A 15,742-nucleotide genomic window follows, 5' to 3' on the forward strand; every position below is an offset into this window, starting at 1 on the left:
CGTTCAGTCCTGCATGGTAGCTGGCTCACAAAAATACATACAGTTACACGTGTTTTGATGCTGTGGTTATTGTAATTGGGTATAAGATGAACAAGCGTGCTCATACATCGAGAAAAAAAATAAGAATTGGGGGTCCAAGGATCTTTGAAGGATTTTGTGTCTTTAGCCCCTACTCATGCAATTTAGTCAGGGGGCCACCACAGATTAGCTTTGGGGCCACCCTGGATTTTTCCTCAAATCCCATAGAGCTGCCATAATACGATTTGATGGAGGTCAAATCGTCTCTTGGTATAACTAGGACTGAGTGGCACTGGAATGACTACGTTTTGTTTGAATAGCTGAAGCCGAATAAAAAACATGAGCTGGCGCACACCTAGAAAAATGATTTTGTGTGGAGATGCTGACTAATGGTGAATAAACTATAAACTATCAAAATAAAGAGTGTCGCACACTCCATATATAAACTCCCAGTAATTTATTGGGTAAATCACCAACGTTTCGGCATCACTGTGCCTTCTTCAGGGTGATGTCATGAATACTTGAACCAGGTTATGTAGACAAACAGTGTAATTAGTGCAACCAATGACAATAGTGAGGGGTGTGTCATAATGATTAAGTTATTTAGAATGAATTGAGAGAACATTTTCAAAAACAATAGTTTATGGCATATTAAATATATTAGGCTATTGTTATCATATGGAAACATAATTGAATATTGTACATAATATTAGCATCAACATACATTATTGTTTAATTAAATGTCACATATTTAATTGTTTCCTATTTCATTTATACTGTATGTGTTACATGTGATCTTTTGGTTCAACCTTAATGCATAATGAGCATCATCAATAGGGGGAACATATTGGGTTTACGCTAATAAGCTGTAGAAAGAATATATAAATTTGTAAGACATGTTCATAAAAGAGAGAATTGTTCATAAGAAGGGCCAATATTCAGACCACTAGGGGTCAATTTTTTAGAAAGGATATCCAGTAAGCCTCCCTTTGTAGTAGTAGGATCTCAATGTTACCTCCTCTCCTTGGTAGAGCAACATGCTCAATGTCTGTGTATATGAGGGTGGTAGGATGGTTAGCTTCACCAAAGTGAGCTGCTACTGGATGAACAATGTTCTTACACCTGATTGAGCTGTGGTGTTCTGCTCTGCGTTGTTTTAATTGTCTTTTCGTTTGTCCTACGTTGGCTTTCCCACATGAACAGGTGATGAGATAGATTACTCCCTTGGTCTTGCATGAGATGATGCCCCTAACAGGGATTTTCAGACCTGTATGTGGGTGTCTGAAGAAGGATGTTTTTATAGTGATATTTCACTGTGCGCATGAACCACATTTGTAGTTTCCATTTGGAATGGGTGTCAAGAGTGTCTGAGTGGCTCAGAGGGCAGTTCAAATCTCACCAAGCTATCTCCAATATTGCAACCACGCTTATAGACCACCAGTTCCTTGAAGAGGTGTGCAATTTTTTTGTCTGATTGCAGAATATGCCAGTGCTTTTTCAGGATTGCTTTCATTTTCTCAGAACACTTGGTGTACTTGGTGCAAAAGACGGCTGCGTTGTTTTTCTTCTTTGGTTGAATTTTTTGTAATTCTTCACTTGGTTTTTGAGATATTTTCATCATTGCAGCATCAAACAGTTTTGTCTTTGTAGCCTTTCATTTTGAATGTATCTGTCATTTTCTTAGCATTGCTGTCAACATCTGACTGGTGGCCACAGATTGGTTTAACCCTGCATAACTGTCTATATGGTAGACCATTCCTGAGGGGAAGGGGATGCATACTATCCGCACATAGCAGGGTATTGCGGTCTGTGTGTAATGCATCATTCTCTTTGATGATCCATACTTCCAGGTAGTTTGGAATTAATTTAGTTCCTGCTGACTTCCTTCCCAGAGCACAAAGACATCATCTATGTATCTCTTCCATAGGAGGATTTTAGAAAGTAGTGGGTGTGTCTGTTTTGTAAAGGAGCGCTTCCTCAAATTGTCCCATATACAGGTTCACATAGTTGGGGGAAAAGGGGGAGCCCATGGCTACACCCCAAATTTGAAGGAAAAGGTCTGAATCAAAGACGAAGTAGTTATTGGATAATATCAGTTTAGTAAGTTGTAAGATGCGATCATTGGATGGAGCAAGGGTAGAGTGTCTCTGCTGAAGGGAGTGTTGCAGCGCATGCAAGCCTCCAGTGTGTGGAATGTTAGTGTACAAGCTCTCCACATCAAAAGTGGCCAGCAGGGTGCCCTCTGGGATCCTTCGTAAGCTCTCTATCAATGAGATCATGTGACTAGTGTCTTTGACATAAGATGGAAGATTCTCAGCCATCGGTTTAATGTGATAATCCACAAACTTAGAAATGTTGGATGTCACAGAGTCGATTGTTGCTACCATGGGTCTACCTGGAGGAGGAGACACTTGTTTGTGTAATTTAGCGACTGTATAGAAAGTTGGTATCTTAGGAAATTTCACACAGAAATTCAACTTACTTTTTGGTGATTTGTCCTGATTTCAAATAGCGTTCCACTGTAGATGAGATATTATGCTGGAATTCTAGGGTAGGGTCATCATTTATTTTGTGATAGAAGTCACCTTCAGATACTTGTCGGTGACATTCATTCACATAGTTACATTTGTTTTGTATGAATAGCTGAAGCCAACAAGCTTTTCAATGTGTGTTCATGTTTTTCACGATACAAGCACATGGTAGAATAACCAAGCTACATGTCATACAACAGTCAGCCACTCTAGTAGCATACAGTGCATTTGGAAATAATTCAGACCCCTTGACTTTTTACACATTTTGTTACGTTACAGCCTTATTCTAAAATGGATTAAATCGTTTTTCCCCCTCATCAATTTAGGTTTTCATCAAGGAACTCTCTGTATATGGCTCTGTTCATCTTTCCCTCAATCCTGACTAGTCTCCCAGTCCCTGCCTCTGAAAAACATCCCCACAGCATGATGCTGCCACCACCATGCTTCACCGTAGGGATGGTGCTAGGTTTCCTCCAAACGTGATGCTTGGCATTCAGGCCAACGAGTTCAATCTTGATTTCATTAGACCAGAGAGTCTTGTTTGTCATGGTCTGAGAGTCCTTTAGGTGCCATTTGGCAAACTGCAAGTGGGCTGTCATGTGCCTTTTATTGAGGAGTAGCTTCCTTCTGGCCACTCTACCATAAAGGCCTGATTTGTGGAGTTCTGCAGAGATGGTTGTCCTTCTGGAAGATTCTCCAATCTCCACAGAGGAACTCTGGAGCTCCCCTGATTTCTCAGTTTGGCCGGACGGCCAGCTCTAGGAAGAGTCTTGATGGTTTCAAACTTCTTCCATTTAAGAATGATGGAGGCCACTGTGTTCTTGGGTACCTTCAATGCTGCAGAACACCAGATCTGTTCCTGGACAGAATCCTGTCTTAGAGCTCTACGGACAATTCCTTCAACCTCATGGCTTGGTTTTTGCTCTGACCTGGACTGTCAACTGTGGGACCTTAAATAGACAGGTGTGTGCTTTTCTAAATCATGTCCAATCAATTGAACTTACCACAGGTGGACTCCAATCAAGTTGTAGAAACATCTCAAGGATCCCTCCCGAGTGGCGCAGTGGACTCTCGGTTACTGCATCGCAGTGCTAGCTGTGCCACTAGAGATCCTGGTTTGAGTCCAGGCTCGGTCGCAGCCAGCCGTGATCGAGAGACCCATGGGGCGGCACACAATTGGCCCTTTTTCTCCCCAATTGGTAGTTACAGTCTTGTCTCATCGCTGCAACTCCCGTATGGACTCGGGAGAGGCGAAGGTCGAAAGCTGTGCATCCTCCGAAACACAACCCAACCAAGTCTCACAGCTTCTTGACACAATGCCCACTTAACCCGGAAGCCAGCTGCACCAATGTGTCGGAGGACACACCGTACACTTGGCGACCGTGTCAGCGTGCACTGCGCCCGGCCCGCCACAGGAGTCGCTAGTGCATGATGTAACAAGGACATCCCTGCTGGCCAAACCGTCCACTAACGACGCTGGGCCAATTGTGCGCCGCTCCATGGGTCTCCAGGTCGCAGCTCGCTGTGACAGAGCCTGGACTCAAACCCAGAATCTCTAGTGGCACAGCTAGCGCTGCGATGCAGTGCCTTAGACCACTGCTCCACTCAGGAGGCCAAGGTCAGGCTGTTTAATCAGCTTCTTGATATGCCACACCTGTCAGGTGGATGGATTATGTTGGCAAAGGAGAAATGTTCACTAACTGGGATGTAAATACATTTGTGCACAACATTTGAGAGAAATAAGCCATGTGCGCATGGGAAATTTCTGGGATCTTTTATATCAGTTCATGAAACATGGGACCAACACTTTACATGTTGGGTTTATATTTTTGTTCAGTGTATGTATAGCTCTAACTTTCCCCACTGAAACTAAGTGTGCAAGGTTGATTCAAAGTCTTAAAGGTGACCAGGACAAGAGTGTGTCCTAACAGGTTGAGGACACAAAGTACCCAGTAGTGGTTGTAGTTCTGGAGCCTGACAGGGTTCCAAAGCTAACTGGTCATTCTGGGCAAGCTGCAGCGACAAGGGCAGTATCCTTCCTGTTTGACTGGCAGGGTATTCAGTGCTGTGTAGTGATCAGTTTCCATTTCTACAATGGCTTGGTGCAGGCACTCAGAAGATGCAGCTTTCATGCCAACGAGACCCATTTATGAACTGGACTGTTATCTCAGCCTGAATGATGCTGGGGATACTACAGCAGTGGAATGGTTGGCTGTCTGGTTGTGAAGGAGAGACTGTGAAAGGGCTGTCACAAACAGACCTGCCCTTAGATCTTTCTAAAATCTAATTGACCTGTGGTTGGAGTTGTTTTATGTTGAATTTGGCAAAAAGTCCCACATGTCACATCCTACATATTCCTTTATATTCCATTGGAAATCGGGTAGGATTATTATTTGGCCAATATTTATTGTGGGTGGTTGGCTGTGATTACAGTCTGGGACAGGCCCAGCAGGAGATGAGGAGAGTGACAGAACCTGTGAGGGTGACTTCAGGTTACCTAGAGGTTACTTAGAGTTTAGGGCATAGACTATGAAGCCTTGGTTATGATGGACCCTTAGTCAAGCACCTGGTTATGAGGGATGTAGAACAGCTCCACACACATATCTGAAGATGATCCCTGGGCTTTGATGGACAGTAAAGAGGTTGCAGAGGTGGTGGAACTGATCAGGTATGGTGCACAAAGGCTGCTATCTCACAGGTATTTCATTGGTTCAGAATGAAGTTCCCTGACCGGTAAAACGTAATGTTTTTTTTAAGGTTCTGAGAACAGTTGCAGGTAGGTTCTGAGGACATTTTACTGTGGTTCCCTGCAAGTTTTCCTGGAAGGTTTATTAACTTTCTGAGTATGGAAATTATAGGTTAATTGAAGTTAATTAAATAATGTTCTGACAACATTTCAATAAGACTGCTAGCTTAGATTAACTGTTTTGTACTCCAAGCACAGATAGGACACATGGAAATACATTTGCTTGGCATAAATCACACAAATACATTTCTTTATTACTGTGGCACGGCATCAGTGAGATTCGAACCCATGATCGTCTGTTCTCTATCCATGAAATTAGTCCACTGTGCCACCAGGATAGAGCTAGCATGCCATGTTTTTTTAACTCATACATCATTTTAGTCTATTCAAACAGACCAAATTTCAAAGGAAACAAGCACTCATTAAGATCAGGTGTGGCCAATTAGTGGGCGAGGCCAACACACCTGAACACACAAGATCGAGGATAGAGTTTTGTTGATGCTGAAAACGGAATGTATGTTTTTAAATAAAATTCTTAGAACAGTCTCTGAACATTAACATTTGTGTGTGGATTTTATGTAGTTTTCTTAATTTTCTCAGAACAAGATGAGAACATGACTTTAAATAGAATCATGAGGAAACCTGTAAGAAACATTATGATGAAGTAGTGAAATTGCGATAGAATGTTGTTTCTTAACATGCTCTGATCTATTTGAGAACATTCCCAATGTCAAACCAGTAGGGGAACGTTTCTAGAACATTACCAAAATGTACATGAAATGTAACCATGTTTGAACTTTTAGGTAACGTTCTGTTAAAGGAATGAAATACCAAGAAAATAACGTTTTTTTGTCAAGTTCCTTAAAATGTGCAGAGAATGTACCAAAGCCAAGCAACTATCCTTCACCATTTCCAGAAAGTTGTGGAAAAGTTGTATACAATAACCATATTAAAATCACCCTCTCTCCAAGCTCTAAGAAACATGTGGTTCTCAGAATGTTCTGTGCTAGCTGGGTATTAACTTTGAGTTCCATAAATGCATGATGAATAAACAAAAAGGGGGGAAAATGGAAGCTTGATTTTCAAATATTCAATCCACTGTAGATTAAAAAAAATGTTTTAACAAATTGTATGGGAGAGATCTCTAAGGGACGCCATGACTGGCACAACTTGCCATTCTTCTTGAACTAATAATTACAACGATGAGAGATCCGAGGCCCCACTGAACAGGCAGCTTAATCATTATTCAATAGCGCCCATCTGACTAGCATAATTGTTTTATATATATATATATATATATATGTGTATTTGGCATACATAAATAACTTTCTAATTCTGTAAAGGGCATCCTCTTGGTTCAGAGATATGAGCTGCTTTTCTTCACCCTGTATTTTCAAGGTAGTATGTCTCCCTCTACAGGTTACGAGGTGCATATTCACAACTCACATTTCCCAGTGACTCAACCTGAGGACCTATTAATTACATGCTGCACTGACAGGCAGGATAATCATGTAAATGTTATTTTCGGGATTTCAATCAGTGCAATTAAATATCTGTTTCTGTCACATTAAATGTATGCAGTTGAAATACACCATCCTGACCCTCCAATGTCCTTAATACTGTATTATTTACACATATTTCAAATCAAATGTTATTGGTCACATATACATGGTTAGCAGATGTTAATGTGAGTGTAGCAAAATGCTTGTGCGTCTAGTTCCGGCAGTGCAGTAATATCTAACAATTCCCCAACAACTACCTAATACACACAAATCTAAAAGGGGTGAATGAGAATACGTACATAAATATATGGATGAGTGATAGCCGAGCAGCATAGGCAAGTTGCAATAGATGGCATAAAATACAGTATATACATATGATATGAGTAATGTAAGATATGTAAGCATTGTTTAAAGTGGCATTGTTTAAAGTGACTAGTGATCCATTTATTAAAGTGGCTAGTGATTGGGTCTCAATGTAGGCAGCAGCCTCTGAGTTAGTGATTGCTGTTTAGCAGTCTGATGGCCTTGAGCTAGAAGCTGTGGGGAGAACGAGGGAGTAAAGGATGTCATGTTTTCATTTGAATCAAACTGGATAATGTAAATGTCTTTTTAACTGACCAACTACACACACAAAAAGGAAGGCAACAAGTAATCAGTAAATATTTGACATTTATTTGTATACCTGAAACTTACATGCGAATACATCTTTAAAACCTTCTATTCAAATGTGTCATTGTATTTTTTGAAAGTCTCAACAACCTTAAAATGACCCTGGAAGCATGAAAAGGAAGTCAACACCGTTTACATTGGCTCTGAAAGTTTTTCCTTCACCTTCTCTTCAATGTTCGCAAAGTATTTCATTTGGGCGAGAAGCGCTTTGGCAGCTTGAAGCTCACCTGTTGAAAAGAAATAGACGAGTGAAAGTTGAACCATGTCTCACCAGGGCATCAGCAAGCATCTCCGAAGACTGAAGACAGGAGGGAGAGTAACAAAACCCTTTGCTATCTGAGATAGTGCAGCATACCTTTGTGCAGGGATGCATCTATTTGTTCAGTCAAGTCTTTCAACTTCTCTGCAAGTAAAAGGGCAAAGTAAAACTTGAATACATTTTAGGGGCCATACGGTACAATTTCATCACCCCCAAAAAAATCTCATCCGTGAGCATGTCAAAGTCATTACTGGAAAAATAAGCAAAACACTGATCCGTTTCATTAATCTCACATCCTGCCGATTCAAATCAACATACTCAAAAACAAAAAAGAACTAGCCTGAGTAAAATGACTTTTTCAACCCACACCTTTCATAGAGGCGCCTATCTTGGCCGACTCTTCTTTGCTTCGTGCCTCCTCCAGTGCTTGGTTGATCTCCATCAACTCCATAAGGAACAGAGGATCAGCCCCCGCATCAGTCCCCTCCTCTATCCCCATGCCATTCAGCTCCAGCTGAAATAGAAGCAGGAAGTCACTTAAAAAAACTTTACGGCCATTGAAGGGAACACAACATTCCACCAGGTTGTCACAAACATATCACTGACCGTCTGGCATGTTATAAAAACAAACAAGTACAGTAGACAAACTGATGGGGTGGGGGGGGGGGGGGGGCTTTGTGCTGTTGATTGCTCTTAGGGGTTCTAGGCTAGGTTACTCTCAAACAATGTGACAGCTGTGGTTGTTAAAGGGGTTCTTGCTACGTTAATACTATTTGACTGATTGAATTGGTTTGAGAAAAAGGGATTGTTAAGAAAAACTGTGCTAACCACCGACGGTTGGTGGCACCTTCATTGGGGAGGACGGGCTCGTGGCAATAGCTGGAGCAGAATACGTGGAATACTATCAAATACAAACACATGGTTTCCATGTATTTGATGCCATTCCATCCACTCCGTTCTAGCCATTATTATGAGCCGTCCTCCTCTCAGCAGCCTCCACTGGTGCTAACATTAATTCAAAGTGTGTCTATATAAATAATAAAAAACTTTTTAAAAAAAGGACAAACTCACCATGTAAAGGCCACGACTCAAAGGCTTGAGCAGGGTCCTGTATGCTTTGTTTACTAGGGCTGACTGGTATTCAGAGTACTCTTGTTCTTTCTGACAAAAGATATAGACAACTTTAACTTACAAGTAAAGATTCAGTACATTGATCACTGTACTGTAGTTAGTCTATATGCCCAGACTGACATCACATAATGGTAACATACAGTCACATCCAAAATTATCAGCACCCTTGACAAAGATGAACAAAAAAAGACTGTATGAAATAAATAATAAAAATACGGAGTTATATTGTTAAGGTCAATGGCATCATGAACTTCACCAAGTAGCATGACATTTAAGCCAGAAACCTGGTTGACTCTGCCAGGAGGCTGAAACCTGGCTGCAAGTGGATCTTCCAGCAAAACATTAACCCCAAGTACACATCAAAATCCACAAAGAAATGGTTAATTGAGCACAAAATCAACATTTTGCAATGGCCAGCTCAGTTTCTGGACTTCAACCCCATTGAGAACCTTTGGTTTGTATTGAAGAGGACAGTCCATAAGCATAGATAAAGGATATCAAGGATCTGGAAAGATTCTGTATGGAGGAATGTCTAAGGTTTAATTTAGATTTATTAGGAACCCCATTAGCAACAGCTAGTCTTACTGGGGTACAACACATGAAGAAAAAAGACTTTAGATACATTTAAAACATGAACATGTAGTGTGTGTGCATCTATCAGTTCCACATACATGTCAGTACACACAACAATTAGATCACATGGGGGAGAGGAGTTATGTCGTGAGGTGTTGCTTCATTTGTTTTTTTGAAACCAGGTTTGCTGTGAATTTGTTCTGGACCTGGGGACTGTGAAAAGACCCCCTGGTGGCATGTCTGGTGGGGTAAGTGTGTGTGTCAGTGCTGTGTGTAAGTTGATTATGGAAACAATTTGGAATTTCCAACACATTAATGTTTCTTATAAAAACAAGAAGTGACACAGTCAGTCTTTCCTCAACTCTTAACCAAGAGAGACTGGCATGCAAAGTATTAATATTAGCCCTCTGATTACAATTAAGTCGGGCTGCTCCGTTCTGGGCCAGCAGCACCTTTACTAGATCTTTCTTCAAGATAAGATCAAACTAGAGTCTGCACGACTTGCTTTGTGGAGTGTGGTGTCAAAAAAAGCAGAGCATCTCTTTATTAGACAGACTTATCCCAATCTTTACAACCATTGAATTTATATGTTTTGACCGTGACAGTTTACAATCTAAGGTAACACCAACTAACTTACTCTCCTCAACTTGGTCAACAGCCACACCATTCATTACCAGATTCAGCTGAGGTCTAAAACTTAGGAAATTATTTGTACCAAATGAAATGCTCTTAGTTTTAGAAATGTTCAGGACCAGTTTATTACTGGCCACCCATTCCAAAACAGACTGCAACTCTGATCTGGGACCCCTCCCAGTGTGTCCTCCATTTCAGGGTCAGTGCCGTTATCCTCGTAAGCAAAGGGTGCCGGAGTATTGAAAATAAGGGTGCCAATAATTCTGACCACGATCTAATTTATTACTTGTTAAACAAAATCTCTTTCTCTGAGCAATTATATTAGTATTAAATAATCTAATTGTCAAAATAATTTTTGCATACAATATAGCTGAGTGTTTGTATTAGTTATTTCACAGTATTCTTTGCTCATCTTTATCAAGGGTACCAGTCATTTGGGATGTGACTGTATATAGAGAATATTAGACGTCAGACAGACAAAAATAAACAAACACATTTAACACATCTTTCCTCAAACTGTCAAACTGTCACAAATGTGGGAAAGACCATGTCACCATGGGAATTACATTACAAGTTATTTCACACATTGCCACCTCTCCGATTCAGAGGGATTGGGTTGAATGCGGAAGACACATTTCGGTTGAATGCTTTAAATTGTGCAACTGACTAGGTATTCCCCTTTCCTCTATATCCATTTATCTTTAAAAGCCAAACCCTGGGTGATAATTAGATTCTTCGACAGATCTTGACACTTTACAGCGGGAAGCGGGTTGGGATGTGTCTGGATCCATCAGGGAACAGGTATAAGTGAGATGTGGCGGATGGGTGTAACGGTGGATACAAGCTTAGGGTGCATCCCAAATGGCACCCTAAGCCATCCAATAAAAAGTAGTGCACTACAAAGTGAATAGGGTGCCATGTTGGACGTAGTTTTGGAGATGGCTGACAGGCAGAGAGCATTTGCAGCTGTCAGGTCCTTCAAACCCAGGCAGGATCAATAGCCTCCAGTGGTGGCCAGAGGGGCTGTCATGTCAGCAGTATGCCCTTTGTCTTTACCTGGATGCCTCGAATGCAACAGCAGCATCCTGGAAACCTTGTCATTGTAAGTAATGAGTTTTACCCCCTGTAGGACAGTCAAATTAGGGGAATGTAGCCAGGGGTGCTGATTAATAAAACAATCGGAAAGTTGTGTAATGATTTGGTTGTGGTAGAGGAATCCTTGGCAGCATGTTTTGCTTTCAGTCCCATTGTGCAACAGTATAAGGTCTGCTAATTAGGTGATAACTGTCTAGTCCCATTGAAGTATAGTGGGTAATTTAAATTATATCATTATCCCAGCCTATGTAGATTATAACTGTCTTGTCCAATTGAAGTATGGTGGGTTATTTAAATTATATAATTATCCCAGCCTATCCAGATTATATCATTATCCCATGATATTACAGGGTCTAAAATGGTTTTAAGTGTGAAATGCAAGCACCCATTCCTAGTGTTGTCCATTCCTAATACAGTCCATTCCTAATACTGTCCATTCCTAATACTGTCCATTCCTAATACTGTCCATTCCTAATACTGTCCATTCCTAATACTGTAGAGGCCTAATACTGTCCATTCCTAATACTGTCCATTCCTAATACTGTCCATTCCTAATACAGTCCATTCCTAATACAGTCCATTCCTAATACAGTCCATTCCTAATACAGTCCATTCCTAATACTGTCCATTCCTAATACTGTAGAGGCCTAATACTGTCCATTCCTAATACTGTAGAGGCCTAATACTGTCCATTCCTAATACTGTAGAGGCCTAATACTGTCCATTCCTAATACTGTCCATTCCTAATACTGTCCATTCCTAATACTGTAGAGGCCTAATACTGTAGAGGCCTAGTATTGTCCATTCCTAATACTGTCCATTCCTAGTCCTGTACAGGCCTAATACTGTCCATTCCTAGTCCTGTACAGGCCTAGTATTGTCCATTCCTAGTCCTGTACAGGCCTAGTATTGTCCATTCCTAGTCCTGTACAGGCCTAGTATTGTCCATTCCTAGTCCTGTACAGGCCTAGTATTGTCCATTCCTAGTCCTGTACAGGCCTAGTATTGTCCATTCCTAGTCCTGTACAGGCCTAGTAGGCCTATTAACAAATTTTCAAAACCTCTATTCAAACATTAGCCTTCATGAAAGTCCTAGCGTAAACCTAACCCAAGCACTGGACCAATTTTTCAAAACCCTGACCCCCGCCTTTTCTCTTACCCCAGCCTTATCCTTTTGCAAAACAAGGGCAGTTATTATAATATTTGAATATCCGAACGGACGTTAGAATTTGATTAGCCTACTTCTGGGAGTATTCAAAACATGACATAGGCCTATTTGAATAAAAAGGCTAAAATGTAATTCAATTATGTATGTGACATTTTCGACATACAAGGATAGACCATGACATTTTTATCAAACAACAGTTTTAGGACAGTTTTTATGACCGTGTACTATTTTTATTTTTTTTAATGTAATTTCTCACAGGTGTACTTTGTTATTGTCGATCAATCAAAGCTGCACTACTGTCAGAGGCTCCATGTGTAGCCCCTTGATCAACACACTCAGTTCCATTATACTACACATAAGAGTCATTGGACGAAGGCGTCTTCTGTACGGGGGAGTTTGTAAAGGTCTGAACATTAACACGTTTTGGAAGCATATGTACCTTATCTTTCATATCAGCGAGATTAAGGTTAAATTGATACACACCTTTATAGGGTTAGGGTTCCGACACGGCCATATTTCCATGTTACAGTGCTTGTTTACGGAAAACAGAATGGACTACCTGTGCTAATTAGCCATCTGCGTCTCCAGACACCTGTATAAACGGAGGACGGACACCACAAACGTATTTTACATTTGTGAAATTAATTTGATGTGATATGAAAGTAAAAGGATTTATGTTTCAAGAAACGTACCGCAATTGAGAATCGATTCACGTTTAGATGGAGTATTTGGCTGTTTTGGCTTCCAGAGCCAATACGCCTTTAAACAGAACATGTAAGGTCTTTGGACTATAAGGAGTAACGTTAGGCTCCTTTAGTCCATTATTGGGCTACTCCATGTGTAGCAAGTGAAGTGCGAGATTTCTAATCAATGCAAAATGGAATTACAATTACGGAATAAAGTTGGCTAAATGAGAAGGAATAGGCTACAATGATCAACCAATAGGTAGGCTGTTGTTTAATATGAGTAGAGCTGTTGTGGATAAGAATGGGGAGCACAGCAAAACAGCCTTAATTAGCCTTACTAACTTAACTGGCTAGTGTAGCTTCTTTACATCGATTTGATGGTCATCACAAGTTACCACAGTCATAAACCTAGCCTATTTCAAAATTGTATCTGCATAAAACGTGAATTTAAAACTAACCTTAGCAAATAACATTAACCACACTGTTAACCTTATGCCTAACCTTAAATTAAGACCCAAAAGCAAATTTTTGTTTTCATGAATTGTTACGATATAGACAATTTTAACTTTGTGGCTGAGGTAACTATTAATGATAACCTGATTATTTGACAAGCAGAGAGTGCGCCGCAAGTCCCCATTGAAGTTTTTAAACTTTAAAACGCATGCATTTCGAATACCCAGATATCGCCCCCAAAATTGTATATCATTCTAATAGCGAAATCATTAAAAATGCCCATCCCTACTCAAAACCCAAGTGGTCCCTGCCTTATTGCTGTCAACTGACAAGCCCTGAGCCCTCCATCCATACCACAGTTTTCTGGCTGAAGTTGTCAGGGTGAAGAGACCGCTGGAGCTTCAAGTATGTTTTCTGCAGCCTCTGGGTATCCAGTGCAAAGGTCTGGTCACTTAAAATAAGCAATAACAGAGGTTAAGCATCCATTGCACTGTAGGCTACTTTAGGGTGAATCTATGAACCTATTAAAGGCCTTGTTTTTTAACTGATTGTGATTCCTACCCATACATTTATTCCATATGTCGTTGTGTTACAGCCTGAATTCAAAATAGATTAAATACATATTTTTTTTCTCAACCATCTACACACAATACTCCATAATGAAAAAGTGCAAACATGTTTTTAGAAATGTATTGAAAATGAAATACAGAATTATCTAATTTACATAAGTATTCACACCCCCTGTCCTTCACACTTGTGTGTGGTTGGTGGTTGTGAAGGTGGTTGTGAAATTGTTAGATTACTTGTTAGATATTACTGCACGGTCGACACGTGAAGCACAAGCATTTCGCTACACTCATATTAACATCTGCATGAACAATAAAATTTGATTTGATTGTATTGCACACAGAGTGAGTCCATGCAATTATTATGTGACTTGTTAAGCATATTTTTACTCATTAACTTATTTAGGCATTCCATAAGAAAGGGGTTGAATACTTATTGACTCAAGACATTTAATATTTTCATTTTTAACAGTGGTGGAAAAAGTACTCAATTGTCAAGATACCTTTTATAGAAAATGACTCAAGTAAGTCACCCAGTAAAATGAGTAAAAGTCCAAAAGTGTTTGGTTTTGAATATACTTAAGTATCAAAAGTAAATGCAATTGCTAAAATATAGTTAAGTATCAAAAGTAAAAAGTATAATTCATTTCAAATTCCTTATATTAAGCAAACCAGATGGCACGATTTTCTGGTTTTTAATTTATGGATAGTCAGGGGCACACTCCAACACTCAGACTCCATTTACAAATTAAGCATTTGTGTTTAGTGAGTCTGCCAGATCAGGAGGCAGTAGAGATGACCAGGGATGTTCTCTTGATAAGTATGTCCTTCTAAGCATTCAAAATGTAACGAGTACTTTTGGGTGTCCGGGAAAATGTATGGAGTAAAAAGTACATCATTTTATTTAGGAATGTAGTGAAGTAAAAGTTGTCAGAAATATGAATAGTAAAGTATAGTACAGAAAGAAAAAACTACATAAGTAGGACTTTCACTTATCACCACTGAGTTTTGTATTCATTTTTAAAGTTTTCTAAAAGCATAATTCCACTTTGAAATTATGGGGTATTGTGTGTAGGCCAGTGACACACAATCTCAATTTAATACATTTTAAACTCAGGCTGTAACACAAAACAATTGAAAAAGTCAAGGGGTGTGAATACTTTCTGGATGCACCGTTTGTGATGAGTGCAAACAAAATGAATAATAATAATGATAATAACAGGTAGCCTAATGAGTGTGTAAACATAATGTAACATTTCAATTGAAAACGTTATATCACTCACCACTCCATAATCAGGAAATAGGATGCCCTCTCATCTGGAGGCTGGACAAAATTACACGATAAACAGAAGAAGGCCGGAGTTTGTTCGACAGACTGGCCACAGTTCCAACAGTGTAGCTTCACAGAGGCTGTGCAGAAAGTCCTTTGCAGTGTACTGACATGTTTTACTATACTTTCGTTAAGTAATCTGAAGCCTGTGTGCCTCCTTGTGCCCTTACTGTTGAAGGTGATAGAGTTGTTGCATAGCGTTGCACGAGACGAAGCCTTTGATAAGCATTGCCTGATAGCTAATAACTTCGGTGAATGCTGAAGAGCCTGAGATATGCAAATAACGCCTAAATTATTCAGTGAAAGCATTGTTGACAGGTGAAAGCATCGGTTAGTTTTCTAAATTTTTATAATGGAGCACTTCCCGGAGAATTATGTTTCT

General features: G+C 40.0%; 1 protein-coding gene across 1 annotated transcript; it reads right to left on the reverse strand.

Moving 5' to 3' along the window:
• Positions 1-7,449: 7,449 nt before the first annotated feature.
• On the reverse strand, positions 7,450-15,669 carry hscb (HscB mitochondrial iron-sulfur cluster cochaperone). Its single transcript, XM_071352360.1, has 6 exons — positions 15,314-15,669; positions 13,819-13,915; positions 8,797-8,886; positions 8,095-8,239; positions 7,822-7,869; positions 7,450-7,693 (listed from the first exon to the last, which is right to left on the reverse strand). Exons 1-6 carry the CDS (start codon positions 15,667-15,669, stop codon positions 7,599-7,601), a joined length of 831 nt encoding a protein of 276 aa, XP_071208461.1. The 3' UTR covers positions 7,450-7,598.
• Positions 15,670-15,742: the final 73 nt, after the last annotated feature.

Source organism: Salvelinus alpinus, chromosome 19 (assembly GCF_045679555.1).
Source record: "Salvelinus alpinus chromosome 19, SLU_Salpinus.1, whole genome shotgun sequence".
In the NCBI taxonomy this organism is placed as follows: Eukaryota; Metazoa; Chordata; class Actinopteri; order Salmoniformes; family Salmonidae; genus Salvelinus; species Salvelinus alpinus.